An 18,993-nucleotide genomic window follows, 5' to 3' on the forward strand; every position below is an offset into this window, starting at 1 on the left:
ATCAGCATGCATGCTCAGCGTGTGGTAATGCAACCATTACAGATCAATAGCACGGTTCACCTTCAACACAGTTCACAGCAGGACAGCACAGGGGCCTTGTGAGTGTGTGTGTGAGCGTTTGTCCGTTTGCCTGTGTGGGTTTGGGTGTGGTTGTGTTTGAATTCAGTCTTTTTTTAGAAAGTGCGCTCAACTCTCAACCATTTCTTACAAGGTCTTCCGGTGCGAGTAAGCAGCAAAGTTCATATTTAGTAAAAAGACGCTGAGGAAGGCTTAGGCCGAAACGTCTGTCTGTCATGCTATCAACCTACTAGATTAAATAAACTACACGAATTACACCCCAGAGTGCAGCTTTTTTTTACTAAATGTGTTTGAATTCAGGCACGGGTTGTGTTGTATGAGTGAGTGTGTGAGACAGAGACAGAGAGGCTGATGGGAGAAACCACAGCACCTACAGCAGAATCAGGACAGGAAGTCTGGTGTGTGTGTGTGTGTGTATGAGAGAGAGAGAGAGAGAGAGAGAGAGAGAGAGAGAGAGAGAGAGAGAGAGAGAGGAGAGAGAGAGAGAGAGAGAGAGAGAGAGAGACAGGGAGACAGAGACAGGGAGACAGAGACAGAGACAGAGAGGGGGGGGAGCATGTGTTTGTGTGTGTGTGAGAGAGAGAGAGTGTGTGTGAGAGAGAGAGAGAGAGAGAGAGAGAGAGAGAGAGAAAGAGAGAGTGAGAGAGAGAGTGTGTGTGTGCCTAAATGCAAGCCAAGGTCTGAACATTTTTACATTCTTTACTTTCACTACCCTCATTGTGTTTCCTGTGTGATCTCCATGGAGCCTACAATACAGTTAACTGTTTCAAAGAAGGCTCACCCACAACACAGGCTGTCCTCATTTGACACACGTTTTGGCCTTGACGTTGAGATTGAAACTGGCAGCAAATGTGGACCATCTCGTTTTGGAAATAGCAGTGGTTTTGGCCTCGAGTTTGCACGTACCTGTAAACTGATTTTAGAATGGACACGACTCAAATGCACCTGCTGTCACAATGGAGTTTTTTTTACTGCACGTCGTGTTTATACGTAAATGGACACAAAAAATACCAGCATTTAAAAATATCCGCATACAGTATGTGCAACCAGCACACATTTGAATCTTTTCCACTGCCACTTTTCTGGTGGGCCTACAGCTCAACACAGCGTGACTCGGCCACCGCTTTTTGCTTCACGATTGAGCTGTGTGGTGCCTATTCGAAAAACAAGTTGCAGCCGAGTTGCTCTGTGTCAAGCTGTAGGCCTACCAGAAAAAATGACAGTGGAAAAGAGGCACTTGTGACCCAGGTGCTGATGATGGTGCAGCTAAATTCAGAGTAAACTAAAAATGCACTCAAGAGAGTTCAGACATCCGCCAAGCAAGCTGTTTGATAGAACATTTGACTATGTTAAACCCTAATTTTTGTCAAGTCTTTCTGCCTTGTTTTTGTGAAGTTAGAAACTAGGATGTCAAAATTCGGCCTATCCTGCAGTGGTGAAGAATTTGGTCTCTGCTGTTGTGGTTTGTTTTGATGGTGCACACAATTGTAACGCATTTCGTCATTGCAGCATCAGGTTCCATCTGAGTGTGTGTGTGTGTGTGTGTGTGTGTGTGTGTGTGTGTGTGTGTGTCTGTGTGTGTGCACCTGTATCAGTGTAATCTAGTCTCCCTTTCTTTCGAAGGAGGACTACGGTGAATGAGCCAGAGTCCAGCTCGTCCCGTCCAGTCCTTGCTGGCACCTTACTGTGGACAAACACCACACCAAACCACTCTCTCCTCTTACAACAAATGGGTTTGGCTCTGACCTCTCTAGTTAACCTTCAAGGTCAAACTAAACGCCGAACCTTTGTGATGACCTTATTGTAACCAAAATTGTAACGACCATGTTACTTAACCCCTTTGCACAAAGCTTATGTCATAACCCTAATTGTCACCAAAATTGTAATGACCAAGTCTTAATCGGTTACTTGAGACTCTCTGCATTGTCACAGCAATGTTCTTTTGAGGTGATTGAGTGTTTTCAGCAAAGAGGGATTAGGCCAGCGGCCAGCGGCGGCCCCATTTGCAGTAAGAGGCTACGAAACTCTAGCCTGGCGACGCCATCCTATGTGCTCCGCCCACAAATTTTGCCTCCGCACATCGAAGTCAACAGTCGGCTATTGGCCCAGGCTACGAAACCCAGTAATGTCATAGCAATGTTGTTATGATGTCGTTTATGATGAGTGTTTTCTAGCAAAGATTTAATAGGCCTGTCAGCAGGACCATCTGCAGTAACAGGCCACATTACACCTAATCCTTACATGAGCAAATCCTCACAGCGTTTATAATCTTGTTGAGCGCAATTCCTATGCATTTTGCATTGTCTATAGCAGGGGTGGGAAACCTTTTTCATTCGAGGAGCCACTTCCAAGGGCTGTATTATGAAGACAAACCAGAATTTCCTCCTGCCTTTTAGGCCTATATTGAAGGTGGCCACCTTTACCTCAGACCCCACCTTCACTAGGTCCCAGAAAATATAACTTACCGTAATCATATTGTAAATGTCATTTTTAAGATTCCTTTACAAAACATGTTTCATGTGAAACTGCATACCATTAAAATTATATCAGGGGCCGGATAAGGCGGCCTTAAGGGCTGTATACGACCCTCGAGACAAAGGTTCCCCACCCCTGGGGGACTAGGCAGCTTCCTTATGGGGATGATGTAAGTGAACTTAACTAGGCAACGAACGAGAGAGACAAGGCCTTCTCAGCACTGTGTCTTGGAAGACCAGAGCTTGTAGTGGAATAAAGGCACTTATTGGGTGTCTCTCTCTCTCTCTCTGTCCTCCTTTCACCATTCGACACAATGACTGAATGGCCTATTGCCAAGGTTTAAAAGTCAGTGAGGTCCCAGCTATTAAGGGAGAAGTGTGTATAGTGTGTGTGTGCGTGTGTGTGTGTGTGAGAGAGAGAGAGAGAGAGAGAGAGAGAGAGAGAGAGAGAGAGAGAGAGAGAGAGAGAGAGAGAACAGGGCTGGTGATTGAGGGACCAGTTAAATGGTGAATTAAATGCCGCTATACTTGGGTCTTTCAGCAGCAGTTAAAGAGATGCCTTATAAATCTCACATAATTCCCACATTCACATAGTGCACAGCTCCGGGGAAACTGAGCCATCTGCATTCCCATTGGCCTACGTCCTTCCTCGTCCCGCCTCCTCTGCTTTCGGTGGAGATATGACCTTCATATCTGCTCACTCCGGTTCGCATAGTGTATGATGTCGGGATGTCAACAATTAATCGATCAATCGACTTTAGTCAATTAAAATGTCAATCGATTACAGTACAAAATAATAATTGCAATTTATCACCAACTCAGCTGGCGAGAGACCTGGGTGAAATGGGCATGACAAAGTGCATGTGAAGAGGAGTGGGAAGAGTGGAAACATTTCAATCACCTTTGGATTTAAAGAATAGAAATAGAAATGAATTTAAATTAAAATGTTTAGATTTAATCATGGGGGGGAGGGGGGCAATTAAGATTTGGGGCAAAAAAATGCTGTTTATCAATAAATTGTAAGTCAATCGATAAGGTCAATTGTCCCTAGTGGGCTATGAGTCACACTTTTTCTACATCATAACAACACTGCACCAAGGGGATGAGTGATGCTGGATTCTTCAGCCTTGTGGTTGATGCGAACTTGAACTTGTAAATGTATATTTTTGTATTCTTAATCGGCCACTTGCAATCGTGTCTGACCATTCTTATTCATTCAGGCCAGACATAGTCAGAAGAGGTAATAACGAATATTTTCGAGTTTGCAGTTGCAGCTTTTGGACTTTGCAACATTTTAGTGGTTTCACCATTCATCCAAAAGGCTTCTTTAAAACTATTACTCTCCTCCAAATGTTTGGAATTTGCATTACAGATGAGATGTGACATATGCAGTGCACCAGCAGCAGATATGCCCATGTAGTCCCACTAAAATTAAAATCATAAATCAATTTACTTCCAGTCAAGTCTAGACAGGTCTTAGCACTGGGAAGAGATTCCTAACCAAGACTGCCTTCTGATTACTATCGGTGTTATAGCGTTTGTTCGTAACACTGCAATCATTCAGAATTCATTAATCACAGTCTATTTAGCTTGCAGCTGGCAAGGACGGCAGACTTCTTTGAAGCACAATAGGAGATGCCACATGTCAGACGGACAGTGAAATTCGCCCTGATTGCGCCTGATTTCACCCCTGCCCTAGATAGGATCTTGTGCCATTCATTCAGTAGTAGGCAAAGGTGTAAAACGTGATGGGGTGAGGAGGGATCAAAGTACAGTCTCCATCACTAGGTCAAAGAACCGGCTGGCTGGCAGCATGCATGCGTGCGTGCTTCGCGAACCGCGCTGTACAGTGGTCAGGTAGCTGACGTCACGCGCACGTCGCCCAGCGGCATTATGCAAGTAACTGTAGTAGGAAATCACTTCATAAAATGACCTGACAACGAGGAAAAAGGAAGTAACCAGTTGAAGCAACGCATGCACTCACTGGAAGTAGTACTATAGCCAAAATAAATAAAGTGAATATAAAGTTGTTCCACCATAGAAAGCTGAACAAGACGCGATACAAGCCGAGCATGTGGCCTGCAAAACAGGACCACACACAGCAACTGGATTATTTGACATGAAGCATTACTAGTCGAGCCGTGGGAGTCCATCCGTTCCCATGATGAACGGAATGTCAGCAATCTCTCTCAAAAATGTCGTTTGCCTAGCTTGACTGGTATGAACTAAGTTGACGGATTAATCCTTGCTTGCAATACAGGCACAATCTTTTATTCACTTTATGCAGAAAGGGCAGGACTGTCCTGCTGCGTTGTTTGACAGTTACCGCTTGCAGTCGAAAGCATTTTACTCACCAATTCTCTTGCATCCACTCGAATGCAGCCTTTTCATCGAAGATCGTCTCGAATGCATATTCTGCCAGAGGCTCAATATCGGTCTCATTCATCTTTGCAAAGCGATGTTATCAAGTCAAATCTGTCGGGTTGACGTTACGTTTACTGGTAATACCGTCCTGTGCCTCACCCGGCGAACGTTAACCCTATGCAGAGTACCACAAAAAACCCCTGCAGTGACACGAAAGTAAAACGAAGTAAATCTGCTTCCTCTCGGAATACACTGTGGTGCTTTAATGTTGTTAAGTATGTTGGCTAAAACTAACGGCCCAAAGCCTTCCAGTGGAAGATGATAGTCGTGGTGGGTCTCCTCTCCTTTGGTGTCCTCTGCCTCCCGCCCTACGGAACAGCGTTGGCGTTGGGGTGAATGCAGCCCGGGGAAGCTGAAAAAGTGATGTGAGGCGAGGGGGAGGAGTTAAACTCGCTGTCCTCTTGAAGGCTGCCTTGTGATTGGCCGATGGCATCCCTGGTAACTTTGTTTTCTGAGGTGCCCCGATTCCCATGGCTTTCCCCTTTCTCCCAGTAGCCTACATAGCCTGTATCTGTCTCCACTAACATTTGTTAAAGTGTCTCTAATATTCCACATATTTTACCTACATGCACACTCTCGTTTTCTTTGTCTATGTCATCATCATAGGGAATACGTTTTGTTTGAATGGTGCCTGTGTGGGCTGTTATTGGGGAAAATGCAGATGAGAAGTAGGCCTAATACTTGTGGCTTATTTGCATGGTGTATGGTTTGCATGAATGAATATGCATGGATGGTTCCTACATAAAGCCATTGTTATTGATCATCATACATAGATATTCATTATACACGCAACATCCAATAAAGCACTATTGGGATTTTGCATATGCTATTATGCAATATATGCAATTATATGAGTCCTAAATGTTTAAAAGCACAACAAAATATTTCAAGAAAAATGGGGTAGTATCCTCTTTTATTTGAAACAGTTGATACGTTATGCATTGGGTTGCACGAAAGGGCAGGTATATGTGGACCACAGAGACATCCTTTATTGAAGGCATGGTAGCTGGGCTCGCAGAGCCTTGGTAGTCGATGGTAACTAGGCAAGGGTAATTAATTGCCATGCTATGTCACACTGTGGCCTATGCTGTCTCTTGGGTGTTTAGAGATCTGCTACAGTAGCGTCTCTCAACAGGGTCTCCACAGCACACAAGTGCACACTGACTGCACATCATGAAATTGCATTTATGCCTCACCCGTACAAGAGGGCAGACCCCAGTGGCGCCCCCAAGGGAGCAGTGCGGCGGGGCGGTACCATGCTCAGGGTGCCTCAGTCATGGAGGAGGATGGGGAAGAGCACTGGTTAATTACCGGTACTACCGCCACCAACCTGGCGGGTCGGGTGTCGAACCGGCAACCTTTGGGCTACAAGTCTGACGACCTAATGGCTTACGCATGACAGGGTCCATTTGTCCAAAAAAGGTTGAGAGCCAGAGTCAAACCCTCTTGGCCAATAAAACTGATTCACCTTCTGATTCTGATGTGCAAAAAAACACTGTGCTGTAGGCCACACCTGTCCCGTTCCATACACCCTGTTTAGTATCTGTAGGTGAATTTAGTAGTGTTTAGTAATATCATCGAATGCATGCTATAGGTCAACAGGTCTAAAGAGGAGCCATGGCAAAGCTCAGAACGACTTGGCAAGACAAACGATGCTATCTTGGCAGCTAGTCCATAGTAATTACAGATCAATTACATTAAGTAACTAGAAATGCTTTCAGAGAGTGCAGACCTTCGCTAAGGAAGCGGTTTGATAGAACATTTAACTATGTTACACTATCATTCTTTTATCTGTTATTTTTTATTCAAGTCTTTCTGCCTTGTTTTTGTAGAGTTAGAAACTAGAATGTCAAAATTCACCCCATCCCGTAATGGTGAATGCTATCACTTACTTAATCCTGCAGGTTCACTACAGTCGATGGCCTACAGCAGGGGTCCCCAAACTAAGGCCCGGGGGCCGGATGCGGCCCGCCATGCCCCTTTGACCGGCCCTTCACCTCTCTGAACCTCACCATTTCAACTGCCCCAAAGAAGCAATCCTATCTTGTCTTGATAGTTTCTCATCTCACTGTAATATAAACAGGCCTAAAATTTATATTGTATCACTGTCAATCACCATAATTTTCTAACCTTTTCTTGGTATTTTTACATGGGTATTAGAATTTAAAAGGAATACCTGTGGTATTTTGTATTGAAAAACATGTGAAGTACTCACTTCTTTTGTAAATCACTTATAATGATGAACTATTTTGTGCTAGAAATTATGGTTATAACAGGCAGTGGCCTAGTATAAAGCCCACATGATTGATCCCGGCCCCTGATCACAGTCAGGAACGATAATGTGGCCCCCAGAGAAAAAAGTTTGGGGACCCCTGGCCTGCAACCTATCTGAGTAGTACTCTAAGAATATGGTTAAGTGATAAAATCAATAGGCCCTATTACAGGTCCTGTTACACAATCATACTATCAGTAGGCCTACATTCAGCAGGTTCACTGTGGTTGATGCCCTCTCACCTGCCTGCGGTGTGTGTGTGTGTGTCAGAGAGAGATAAGTGTGGTGGGGTGATCCTAGCCTGGGCGGAAGCCCGACTGCTGACTCCGTACAGAGCCAAAATCTTTGGGTGGAGTACATAGGATGGCGTCGCCAGGCTAGGGTGATCCCAAAGTGCATTGAAATGTCCTGCCAAAAAAAGAAATGTAGTGCCCTCTGCTGGTTTAAAAGATTACTGTGGCGACAAATGTGTCGCACTTCCTCCTCCACTTATAAAGGGCTTATAAAGAATTACCCTGTCCCCTGAGGCCATTGGGGTTAGTATTGTAATAACCCTGTCTGTCAGTCTGTCTGTACGCCTGCCCACAGTGTGGCACCTAAAGGTGGTGCCAAACACTTATCACATGGAGTTTGGGCAGGGGGCCAGGTTGCTATCTCTGATTAGAATAGGTTCACTAAGTTCATTGTTTAGATGCAGGTGTACATTAGCCTGATTATCATCAACCTTCAAATCTCTTCCGAGACTTGGTCTGACAATTAACATTTCTCAAACTGCATGGTTGATCTGCCTCCCTTGGTTTGCTAATGGTTGTTTGCTTCCCAACAAAGCGGGAGGAGTTCCCGATTTTTCGGGAACTCAGAAAGCACTTGCGTTGCTCTTGACCTGACTAGCAGCAACGCTGAAGGTGTTGCGTCACTAGGAGGGCACGGCCTGGCTAGGTGTACATGCCTATAGGGAGTATAGGCAAAACATTATAACAGTGGTTCAGTGGGGCACAAGGTTTACGGAGTTAGCGCGGTGCCCGTGGCATACCTATCTCAAAATCTACACCGTCATGAAAAAAAATGCTGTTTAACTAAACTCGCTGTGAGAATATTTTTCATCACAGTAGTTGATACAAATGTGAATATGTATCTGGCGGTATGTAAAGCATATTCCCACGGCCACAACGGTCGCTCTGTCAATTGGAGTTCTCTGACAGCGGACTGTGAAAGTGATCGTGATAGTCATGGTTCACTTACTATTGACTCAAATAAGCATTGGCTGACTCGGGACCGTGATTAATTACACTTTTAATCCTTCCAATTACCCCTTTAACTACAACATTCTGGGGAACCACAATTTTCCACGGACATTACAATGTGACCCAATTTGTTTCGTTACGCTGTCAGAAACTCGTCGATTTATTCCAATTATCAAACATATAACCATGCACTTCATAAATAGATTGTATATACTAACAATTATACATTCTATGACTTGATAGCATACATACAGTATATGCGTCAGCATTCACATTTTATGCTGACATACAACATGTCTATAAACTAGTGGAGAAGAGTATTACAGTTTTTCCTCGATTGCTTCCACACAATTTCTGGTACTTCACACACAATTCTGGAAACATCTCACCAATTTCCCACCCCCCCTGACCAAGGTCACTGAACAATAAACACAATTCCTTCTTTACACTCATATTTAAGTTTCAAAACACACAATTTTCATGAAGAAATTTCCTGGTTGTCGCATGGAACACAATGTCATTCGAAATACTAAAATCAACTGCCATACTATGTTCACTTCCTCATCACATGGGCAAACTCTCTTCATATCTGTTTCTGAAATCATCATCCCATGTGATGTTGATGAAAACATGAGTGGATGCAGTGAGAACACACATTTTTTTTGATTCCCAAAATATGTAATACAAGAGATAACTTTCATGTGGTAACCCAATATTTTACAGAAAATTAGTGCAATTTTTTTCAATGTCAGAAAAATTTGTAAAATATATTTTTTGCCACACATCTGTGTACTCTGATTCTGAAAACAATATTTCATTGTTTTACAACAGATACCCTCTTTAGTAAGTGGAACAGTGAAAAAAACAAGTTTCTGTGCGTCAAGCTGAGTATAGTGTTTTACCATATGACCATTAGTGTTTAATGGCTCATATTAGAGTGGATTAAAATTGCTGCTTGTGTGTGTCATCATTTGAGAACAAAATTACCTTTTTAGAAGAGAGTACATTGTTTTGAGACAAGACGTGCATTTTTCAGGGGTAGTGAGGAGTTTTGCCCGTTGTGTGTGAGTTTTGGGGATTTGTGTGTAGAGTTTTGAGAATTCGAGAACTGATTCCGAAAATTGTGTGTAAGCAATCGAGAAAAACTATTTTGGGTTTGTCTGTTGATTGTGTCTCTTCACCAAAATTCCACCCACCAAACAACAGGCCCAACCATGCAAAACTGGATTTGTAGTCTCTGTAGATTTGTATTTCCTGAAGAAATAAGTGTAGTGACGGTAACATACTCAGGGTACCACAGGAGGATGGGGAAGAGCACTGGTTAATTACTAACTAGACCTTCGCCAAGGAAGCTGTTTGATAGAATCATTTTGTTCAAGTCTTTCTGCCTTGTTTTTGTAGAGTTAGAAACTAGAATGTCAAAATTCACCCTATCCCGCAATGGTGAATGCTATCACTTATTTCATCCGGCAGGTTCACTAGTCGATGGCCTACAGCCTATCTGAGGAGTATTCTAAGAATATAGTTAAGAGATAAAACCAATAGGCCCTATTACAGGTCCTGTTACACAATCGTACTATCAGTAGCCTACATTCAGCAGGTTCACTGTGGTTGATGCCCTCTCACCTGCCTGCGGTGTGTATGTGTGTGTTTGAGAGAGAGATAAGTGTGGTGGGGTGATCCGAGCATGGGCGAAAGCCAACTGTTGACTTTGGGATCACCCTAGCCTGGCGACGCCATCCTATTATATGTACTCCACCCAAAGTGCATTGAAATGTCCTGTCAAAAAAAGAAATGTAGTGCCCTCTGCTGGTTAAAATGATTACTGTGGCGACAAATGTGTCACGCTTCTTCCTGTAAGAATTACCTTGCCGTCTGGAAGGGATTATGGGCTTAGTATTACAATAACGCTGTCTGTCAGTCGGCCTGTCTGTCTATCTGTCTGCCTGCCTGTCTGTCCACAGTGATTTGGGTGATCTAAACGTGGTGCCAAACATATCACGTCACGTGGATCTGGGTAGGGGGGCAGGTTGCCATCTCTGACTGCTTATTAAAATAGGTTCACTAAGTTAATTGTTAAGATGCAGGTGTATAGGCAAAACAGTAACTATAACTAGAAACATGAAACTTAACAAGAACAGTCTTAGGACCCACAATTTTCAACGAATATTACATTGTGACCCAATTTTGTGTTACGCTGTCAAAACTGTCAATTGTCAATTTATTCTAATTATCAAAAAGATAACCATGCACTTGATAGCATACATACAGTATGTTATGCATCAGCATTCACATTTTATGCAGACATACAACACGTCTATCAACTAGTGGAGAAGAGTATTAATTAAAAATGTCTGTCTTCCCTGTCTTCGACATGACATTCATTTATTAATTTTTGCAATTTTGGGACAATAAAAGGGGTAATTAATTAATACATTTTCACACCACAGCGTCGCAAACCAAACCCCCCAATACTCCCCTGCAACCCACTTTTGGGTCCCGACCCACCGAGTTCAATTGTACAAAATCAAATTTGGGTTTGTCTGATGATTGTGTCTTTTGACCGACATTCCATCCGCCCAATACAGGCCTGCCCAACCATGCAAAACTGGATTTGCAATCAAGTAGATTTGTGCTACAACCCTGCAACCCTGTAATATTATCATTATTGACGTTAACAAAGGTTGAAACGAAAATGAAAGACCTAAAATCAAAACATGACGTCAAGTATCACTGGATGCTGAAGTTGTAATACCTCTTATTTCCAAGAAGTGCACAGGTGTGGTTGCCAACAAGGTTCCATCCACTCACACCTGCACCCAGTGTTGCCAGATTGGGCGGTTAACCGCCCAATTGGGCTACTTGGGAAGGCCGTCTGCAGGTTAAAAATATTTATAGGCCATTTGGTGTTTTTTGTGCAGTTTTGGGCCCATACTAGTCAATGTAATTTGTCGAATTTTGGTGGAATGTAGCGCATTTCTGAGGTTTTTGAGAACCTTTTGATCAAACACATCTGGCAACACTGCCTGCACCCCTCCCTTCCCAAAGACATACTGTATATCGTATGCATATTAATAAACACACCTGTGTGTTATACAACAATGAAACAATCATTCCAAATATGACAGCCTTCTTGAGAATCAAAAGTGAATGCGTGCAGCAGAACATAAAGCAGGATTGACAGGTTTGACAGGGCCCGGGATGAAATCCTCTGGAAGGGCCTTTGTGCTACACATACCAATCCAAACAATGTTATTAAATGTTATTATGGTGAATCACAAGATGAAAACAAAAGTGAAAAGGATGGTCACCCCAAAGACCGGTTTTGGACAGATTCACTAACAAGCAGCCTTCCAACTCATTTTGCACAGCAGTCCAACCTGGGAAGTAAATAGCATTGTGTAATGTCCTACCTTTAGAATAGACTGATTGCATTAATTCTTGTGAAAGTTAACGCATATTTCCCAACACATGAAAAAGTGCCTAATGTGATAAGGGTCCAAACTTTTGCACTTTTTTCATGTTACTGGTTTGATGAAAATGCTATGGAATGCATCCATGGCACAGGAATGCAGACAGTTCTCCAATATATGGGTGAAATGTATACGAAAATATTTGTTTTTAGTCCCAATTTACTGAGTGTCCAGCTACTTCAGATTTGGAATTGTACATGTTCCTGATATTCATACCCTGTGCAAAAACACATTCACATTAGTATTTATGTGTGGACGAACGTCGGTGGTGTACACAGACATTTTAGGGGGCAGGTGCTGAAGAGGGGCCGTGGGGGCGTGTGGAACTTCCTAGTGCCTTACTAGGCTACAGAGGCTATTAGATTGGGGCACTTTTGTCAAATTATTTTGATCGTGACACATTTGTAGATTTTCATGTCAACATGGACTACGGTACATTGTAACAAAGTACTTTCAAAAAGGATATTTTATCCAGTAGGGCAAAGGGGCAGGTGCTTTAGCACCACCTCGTCCCTATGTGCACGCCTATGATGAACAATCTCAACTCTGCATTGGAAAGCACCCACAGCAAAGACAAAAGCAAAAATGTAAGACGCCAAAGACATCTTGTAATATCTCATTGCCGGGAAATGGGTGTGTTTGCAAATAAGGCTCCATCCCCTCACACAACGCACCTCACATGTTTCTTCCCAAAGGCATCTCTCTCATATGCACATTATTCTTCCTGCAACATAATAATGGACATGGACATGCATTATTTTAGTTTTATTTTTAAGGCCCTCACTGGTAAACTCCCATTTTATATTTCATCTCTTTTAGTTTGGCACTCCAACCCATATCAAACCCGCAGCAGCAACTTTTTACTGGAGGTCCCTTATGCCCGCACTGAACTGGGTAAAACGGCTTTTAGTGTCTGTGGACCTTCACTTTGGAATACCCTACAACAAAGGATAGGTCTTCAAGCCTTGGTGTCATTAGAACATTTTAAAGTAATACTGGGAAGTTTTTTATCACATACTTGTACTTGTTTTAACTCATAAGTTTTAATTCATAGTTTGTCTTAATTTTTACCTCTTATATGATTTATGTTGCATTGTGTATGTTGTATATATATATGATTTTATATGTGTAATTGTTTGTTTTACTCGACATCATTGTAAATGAGGGCTGGGCTCTCAATGATTCTTCGAGTTTAAATAAAAATGAAAAAAAAATAAATAATAAATGAATAATGATGAGAAGAAAAAGAAGAAAAAGAAGAAAAAGAAGAAGAAGAAGAAGAAGAAGAAGAAAAAGAAGAAAAAGAAGAAGAAGAAGAAGAAGAAGAAGAAGAAGAAGAAGAAGAAGAAGAAGAAGAAGAAGAAGAAGAAGAGAAGAAGAAGAAGAAGAAGAAGAAGAAGAAGAAGAAGAAGAAGAAGAAGAAGAAGAAGAAGAAGAAGAAGAAGAAGAAGAAGAAGATTACTATTATAAACAAAAAACTGAAGAGTTGAACTTGTGCTCTGTCTTAAATGGTGCACTTGTGCACTGTGGGCACTATGTTTGAGCCCATTCTCGGGGAAAATCAACTACATGCTTCGTGGTGCCGTTTACTGTTGGTTTCGATGTGTAGGACGCTCACGTTAAAAAATCAGTGCACTGAAAGTCCAAATATCCCCTCAACACTGCGCACTAAAGACCTCAGTACTATGCACTAAACGTCAGTGCACTGACACAAGTGCCATCGGTTTTTGAATGACACTACCAGTAGTTGGCTAGCTTGGTTGTGCTATGCTATATATTGTACATTCTCTTAACAAGAACAGCATCCCTCAATAATGCAAAGTTAAAAAATGCAAGACATCGGCGAAGGAAATAGCCATTTGCAGTTTGGCTCTGATCATCCCTAGAAAGGTTAACATTTTATTACTGTGAAGATATATCCTGTGAGGAGGCATATTCACTTGATGAGTGGAGGTGCAAAACGCACACCAGAAACAGAGGTGCTGGCAACCAGAAAATACAATTGTAGAAGGAGAGAAGTGCCGCACACTCACAAGTTAAATAAACAGTTTTTAATGTGTCACATTAAAAACTGTTTATTTAACTTGTGAGTGTGCGGCACCTCTCTCCTTCTACAGAGGCATATTCACTTATCAGATAACTGTTGAAAGGTAATGTTACTGGAGATATATAATTAATAAATCCATGCCATAATTATTTATTCCCTATATTGGATGTTAACCTATTGTTCTTTCAGTGGTGAATGAGCTACATACCATTAGGCAGGTCTGTGCTACAGCAAGCACAAACATTCCAAATATTATTAGTGACATGACACGAAAACAAAAGTGAAAGACATGTTGACGGTATATTTAATCATCTAGACTAGGCCTAGGCCTAATTATGTAACTAAATGTTTATCAAAGCCTACTTTTAGATTATTTGCATCACTCCACATGAAAATGACTACATTTCTCCCAAAATGTGAAGGAGTAATGTGAAAGTACCGTAGGCCAAACATTAGTGGCCCAAGCCTTTGCATACCACCTTGATACCGCCATAAGTAGCCCATACCACCGTGTTATTGCTTTGATGAAAACATTATCGAATGCATCCATGACAAGGAAGGCCTACTGAAACACTTGGCAAGACAGTACACGGGTAGTCCTGTGTATGGGGTAAGTGGAATTGTAATTCTGGTCAGAGGCACAATCAACATTTATTTTTGCATTTCTTGGATGCTCTGTTATTGTATATGAGTCATTGCGAAAGAATAACAAAGGGTGTGGGTGGCATGAATGGCCCTGAATGGCATGGCATGACTGAAGATGTTTTGTTGTCTTTCCTGGTGCACTGCACACAAGCGTCATCTCTGGGGTATAAAAGCAAAGCACCAGTGGCATGTTTGTCTACAGGACAATTCACAAGTGTCTACGCAGGTTGTCAATTTTAATTAGGTAATTATGTGTTTTTACAACCATCAAATTGAACTCAACTTAAATCAGGTCATATTGTTGTTTTGACTAAGTGTCAGTTGGCTATATGTATTACTATGTGTACTATGTGTATTAATGCCCAGAAATGCCCAGCCTGATGTATTTCTATTAATTTAAAGGATTGTGTTGAGTTTTTTTGCAGACATTTGCTCATTTTTCAAGTTCACATATGGTAAATTTTAATACTTTTTTGTAGGTATGGGTAGTCTGTAGTCTGTTGTGATGGGTAGTCTGTTCACTCAACCTGCTTACAATAATACTTCTTCAAAAAATCAACAAATCCTTTTTTTATGTAGTGACATTCCTTACACTTACAATAATGTCCTTGACTCCAATATCAGGTAGCCTAGAAGCTAAGTGAAGTTCTTTCAGAATTATTTTGAAGTGCATTTTTAATTCATAGCCTATTCCTATTATACTTTCTTTCATAAGGATTTGCGTTTCAGGACCACAGTTGTAGGCCTACCTTATAGGCCTACGGGTAGTTGCTAACCCACTAACATCTTGTTGCATCCACAGATTGTCTCGAGCACAGAACGTTTTTTTTTGCGCAAATCCTGTTGCTATCTGAACCCACCGTTAGCTAACCTTGAAATGGAGGACCACAACAAGACACAGAAGCAAGGTTCCTCTGCCTCCCAGCGACAAGCTGCTGGGCCCAGGCCTTTCCAGGGTTGTTTCAACCCACCCGCTGATCTCATTAATCTGTCGATACCCAACATTAGGCCTATTGTTGGACAGGCGTCTTCTGGTCAAATGGACTACAGAATCCCCTCCACCAAACACCTGCACACTTCAAGACCAGGAGCAAGATCACCTCAAATTTAAACAAGTGAATGAGGAGAGCGGGCCAGTGTGTGCACACCAGAAGCTCTGCTGCAATACTTGTAAGGAATTGTAGACAACTAGTGCTTTTTTTTGTTGTCGTTGTTTTTTCCCTGACTTACACCTTGCCACCATTAAGATGGTATGCCACTATTTTGGGGCTTAATACAGTTAAAATCGTTGGCTGGGGTTTATAAAGGTGGTAAAGTGTCTTATTTTTCATGTAAGCCGTTGTCTTGCTTTAAGAGAAGTTAAAAGAGGGAGCATGTCGCTAAGCTAGTGAAAGTCAATGCATCCGTGTAGCATGCTACAATGCTACACGGATCCATTGACTTTCACTAGCTTAGCGACATATTCCCTCTTTTAACTTCTCTTAAAGCAAGACAACACTTAACATGAAAAATAAGACACTTTACCACCTTTATGCCCCAAAATAGTGGCATAACCCATTAATCTAAACTAGAGGCTCACCATGAAAGATATGGCACAGATAAACATATGTATTGTGCTCATGTATTGTGCTTTTAAAAAAAATGTTGAATTAGTATAGCCTATAGGCCTAGGCATATACAGGATATCGTTTAACTGGTGGTGGTGGTGGAGGTGGTGAAGAAGTGTCATTCTGCCCTCAAAATAACGTGTGGTTTCTTATCACTCTGAACTTCTTAAAAAATAATAATAATAATAATAATAAATTATATATATGTATAACAGTGTTATTATAACGCAATTGTGAAGGTTGATGCCATGCTGTGCCCATGGTCCTGTTAACACTCTAATGCAGTGTTTCCCAACCTTTTTTGTCTTGTGTACCCCCAAGCCTTTTCGTTGTGCCATGAAAACCCCCTAAGTCAAGTTCTATGCTGCTTTCTCTATCCCAATGTAACTTAGCTACATGTATTTGATAAAATTACATGTTTCCAAGTACCCCCTGCAGTGTGCTCGCGTACGCCTAGTGGTACACATACCACTGGTTGGGAAACACTGCTCTAATGCACTAAAACTGTTTCTGATCTCTGTTCCAGGGTCAACGCTTGTGAAGCAACTCTCTCTCAAGATTGGACTCTTACTGAAACCTTGATGTTTCTCTTCTTCAATAAATAATACGCTGTCCAATTTCAATATCGTCCCATAATCCATGTTTTAAAAGCCAGAAATTGTTTGAACTATTTTGCTGGAGGTAGGCTGCAGTACAATTGTGATATGGTTCAGCAGTGCCTGTATTTGTGTGTATGGTAACAGTAAACACTATACCAGTACAAATTCATTTTAAAAAAAAAGCTGCAGATATAATTAAAACGTAAATACAAGTACAAATTATTGTCATTATACACGGTGAGTTTTTAGGCCTCACTACGAGGTGCACAGACTCCTTAACTGATGAACACAGTCCTGCAAGCGTGCGTTCAGTATTGTGACAGCTTTGGGGAAGAAGCTGTGTTTCATTCTATTGCTTCTGGCTGCTATGGACCTGCAGGCCCGTAGCCAGGGGGGGGGGTTGAGGGGTTCGTTCCCCTCGCACCACAATGCTGGCTACGGGCCTGACCTGTATGTAGTGCCTGCCAGAGGGCAACAGTGTGAGCAGATGGAAGCTAGGACGCGAGTGATCTTTTAATGATACTCCTTGTTCTGCATAGGCAACGAGAATTGTAAATGGTGGTTATGAGAGGCAGGGAGCAACCTATGATTTTTTTTTTTACATTAGACCTACAGTAGTTAGGTTACATTTGACATTTTAGTTACATTTTTTGCATCCTGCAATAGCAGCGCTCTCTATCCCATTCTTCTATCCATGGGTATCAAGACAATGGCACCATCCTGCTGCCCTGCCATCCGGGGGTACCTCTAAAACTGTGAGTGTGTGCGCTGTGGGATGCGCCGAGATGTGTGTCACAATGACAATGGGGCTTTCCCAGTGGGACATTCACTTTCCATACAACAAACACAGCCAACAAAACAAACACAAATGTGCACAAAAAGTGCTGAGAGCGCACATGCACCTATGCCCTCTGGTGGACAGAAACACACATCGTGACAGCCATTGCTCAAAGGGGAAGTCATTTTCACTTCACGCCCTTGTGGCAGCAGAAAAACAATCACATAGCTTTCACATTGGTGACTACAGGTGATTGCTTGAGAGAGAGGCAGGGGACTGGTTTTAACATACATACACTGCGGTCAAGGAGGGATTAATGCACGGGCCTACCTGCCCCAGGCCCAGCCAAATAGAACCTGAAGCATCAGTGCTATGCTACAAAAAAACCCACTTATTTATTGGCCCACATTTATGTTATCATATTGTTTTTAAATTGCACTTTTAATACCATGTTTTCAAATTTGGGGGAAGAAGTCCCCAACCCCCAAACAAAAAGGCTCTCTAACAGCTCTAACAGGGGGGGGGGGGTTCTTGTTGTCTGGCCCAGGGGCCAATGGAGTCATAGTCTGTCCCTGGCTCCGGTCAAAAAAACACATGGGCCACCATTAACCGATAACAGCAATAAACTGTTATAATTCCATTCCCTGCTACTCTCGGGGCTGTCGGAATTAATCCCAACTCCATAGCCTGGTCTATACCCTCGTAATAATTTTGTTTGTAGAGAGGCTCTGGGATGTTTACTGGAGGGAGGAGTGAACTCCACAGACATTTAAAATGGGTGTCTTACTTTACCCGGTCCGAAACATTTGTTTGTGGCAGGCGACTGGGAAGTCAATTACTTTTATTTCCAAATACATTAGTAGTTATACTGGTCTTTTTTCTTTCACAAACAGTTAACTTCACAATCATAATTACATGGTATAGGTTACACTAATTGAGTTGCTAACCTAATTTCTGTTACACATCTGCAGGCAGTCTCGAGCCAATCTTTTGTGTGAATCCCATTGCTATCTGCAACCACAGATCCTGAACATGGACAACAACCTCAGGAGACACAGCAGCAGCAGGGTGCAGTGGGGTCCCAGCAACATCAGCCATCGGCTGCAGAGCCCAAGACTGACAACAAGACACCCGCTGAAGATGCTCCCAACATAGGCGAAGCCATTGTCAGGAATGCGGACTGTTTGGGCCATGAAAACGCCTCTGCACTCCTGAATCAGTACAACCAAACTCTGCTCAACATGGCAAGAAGATTTTTAAAATTTAACACACACACCAGAAGCTCTGCTGCAATGCCCGTAAGGAATATTTGAACAGTCATTCTGCAGTCAACAAAACATGTTTTTAACCCA

General features: G+C 42.3%; 1 protein-coding gene and 1 long non-coding RNA gene across 2 annotated transcripts in view; one reads left to right on the forward strand and one right to left on the reverse strand.

Annotated features, from left to right (window-relative positions):
- The window catches only part of LOC134466857 (very long chain fatty acid elongase 6-like), a 21,608-nt gene extending 16,291 nt beyond the window's left edge, over nt 1–5,317 (reverse strand). The window contains exon 1 of the mRNA XM_063220745.1: nt 4,907–5,317. Within this exon, the coding sequence (XP_063076815.1) occupies nt 4,907–4,998 (92 nt within the window). The 5' untranslated portion in view covers nt 4,999–5,317. The remainder of the gene's footprint in view (nt 1–4,906) is intronic.
- A 9,509-nt stretch (nt 5,318–14,826) lies between these two features.
- On the forward strand, nt 14,827–16,885 carry LOC134467473 (uncharacterized). Its single transcript, XR_010038565.1, has 3 exons — nt 14,827–14,901; nt 15,460–15,827; nt 16,791–16,885. It is a non-coding gene; the product is annotated as an uncharacterized LOC134467473 (long non-coding RNA).
- The last annotated feature ends 2,108 nt before the right edge of the window (nt 16,886–18,993 follow it).

Source organism: Engraulis encrasicolus, chromosome 17 (assembly GCF_034702125.1).
Source record: "Engraulis encrasicolus isolate BLACKSEA-1 chromosome 17, IST_EnEncr_1.0, whole genome shotgun sequence".
Classification (NCBI taxonomy): Eukaryota; Metazoa; Chordata; class Actinopteri; order Clupeiformes; family Engraulidae; genus Engraulis; species Engraulis encrasicolus.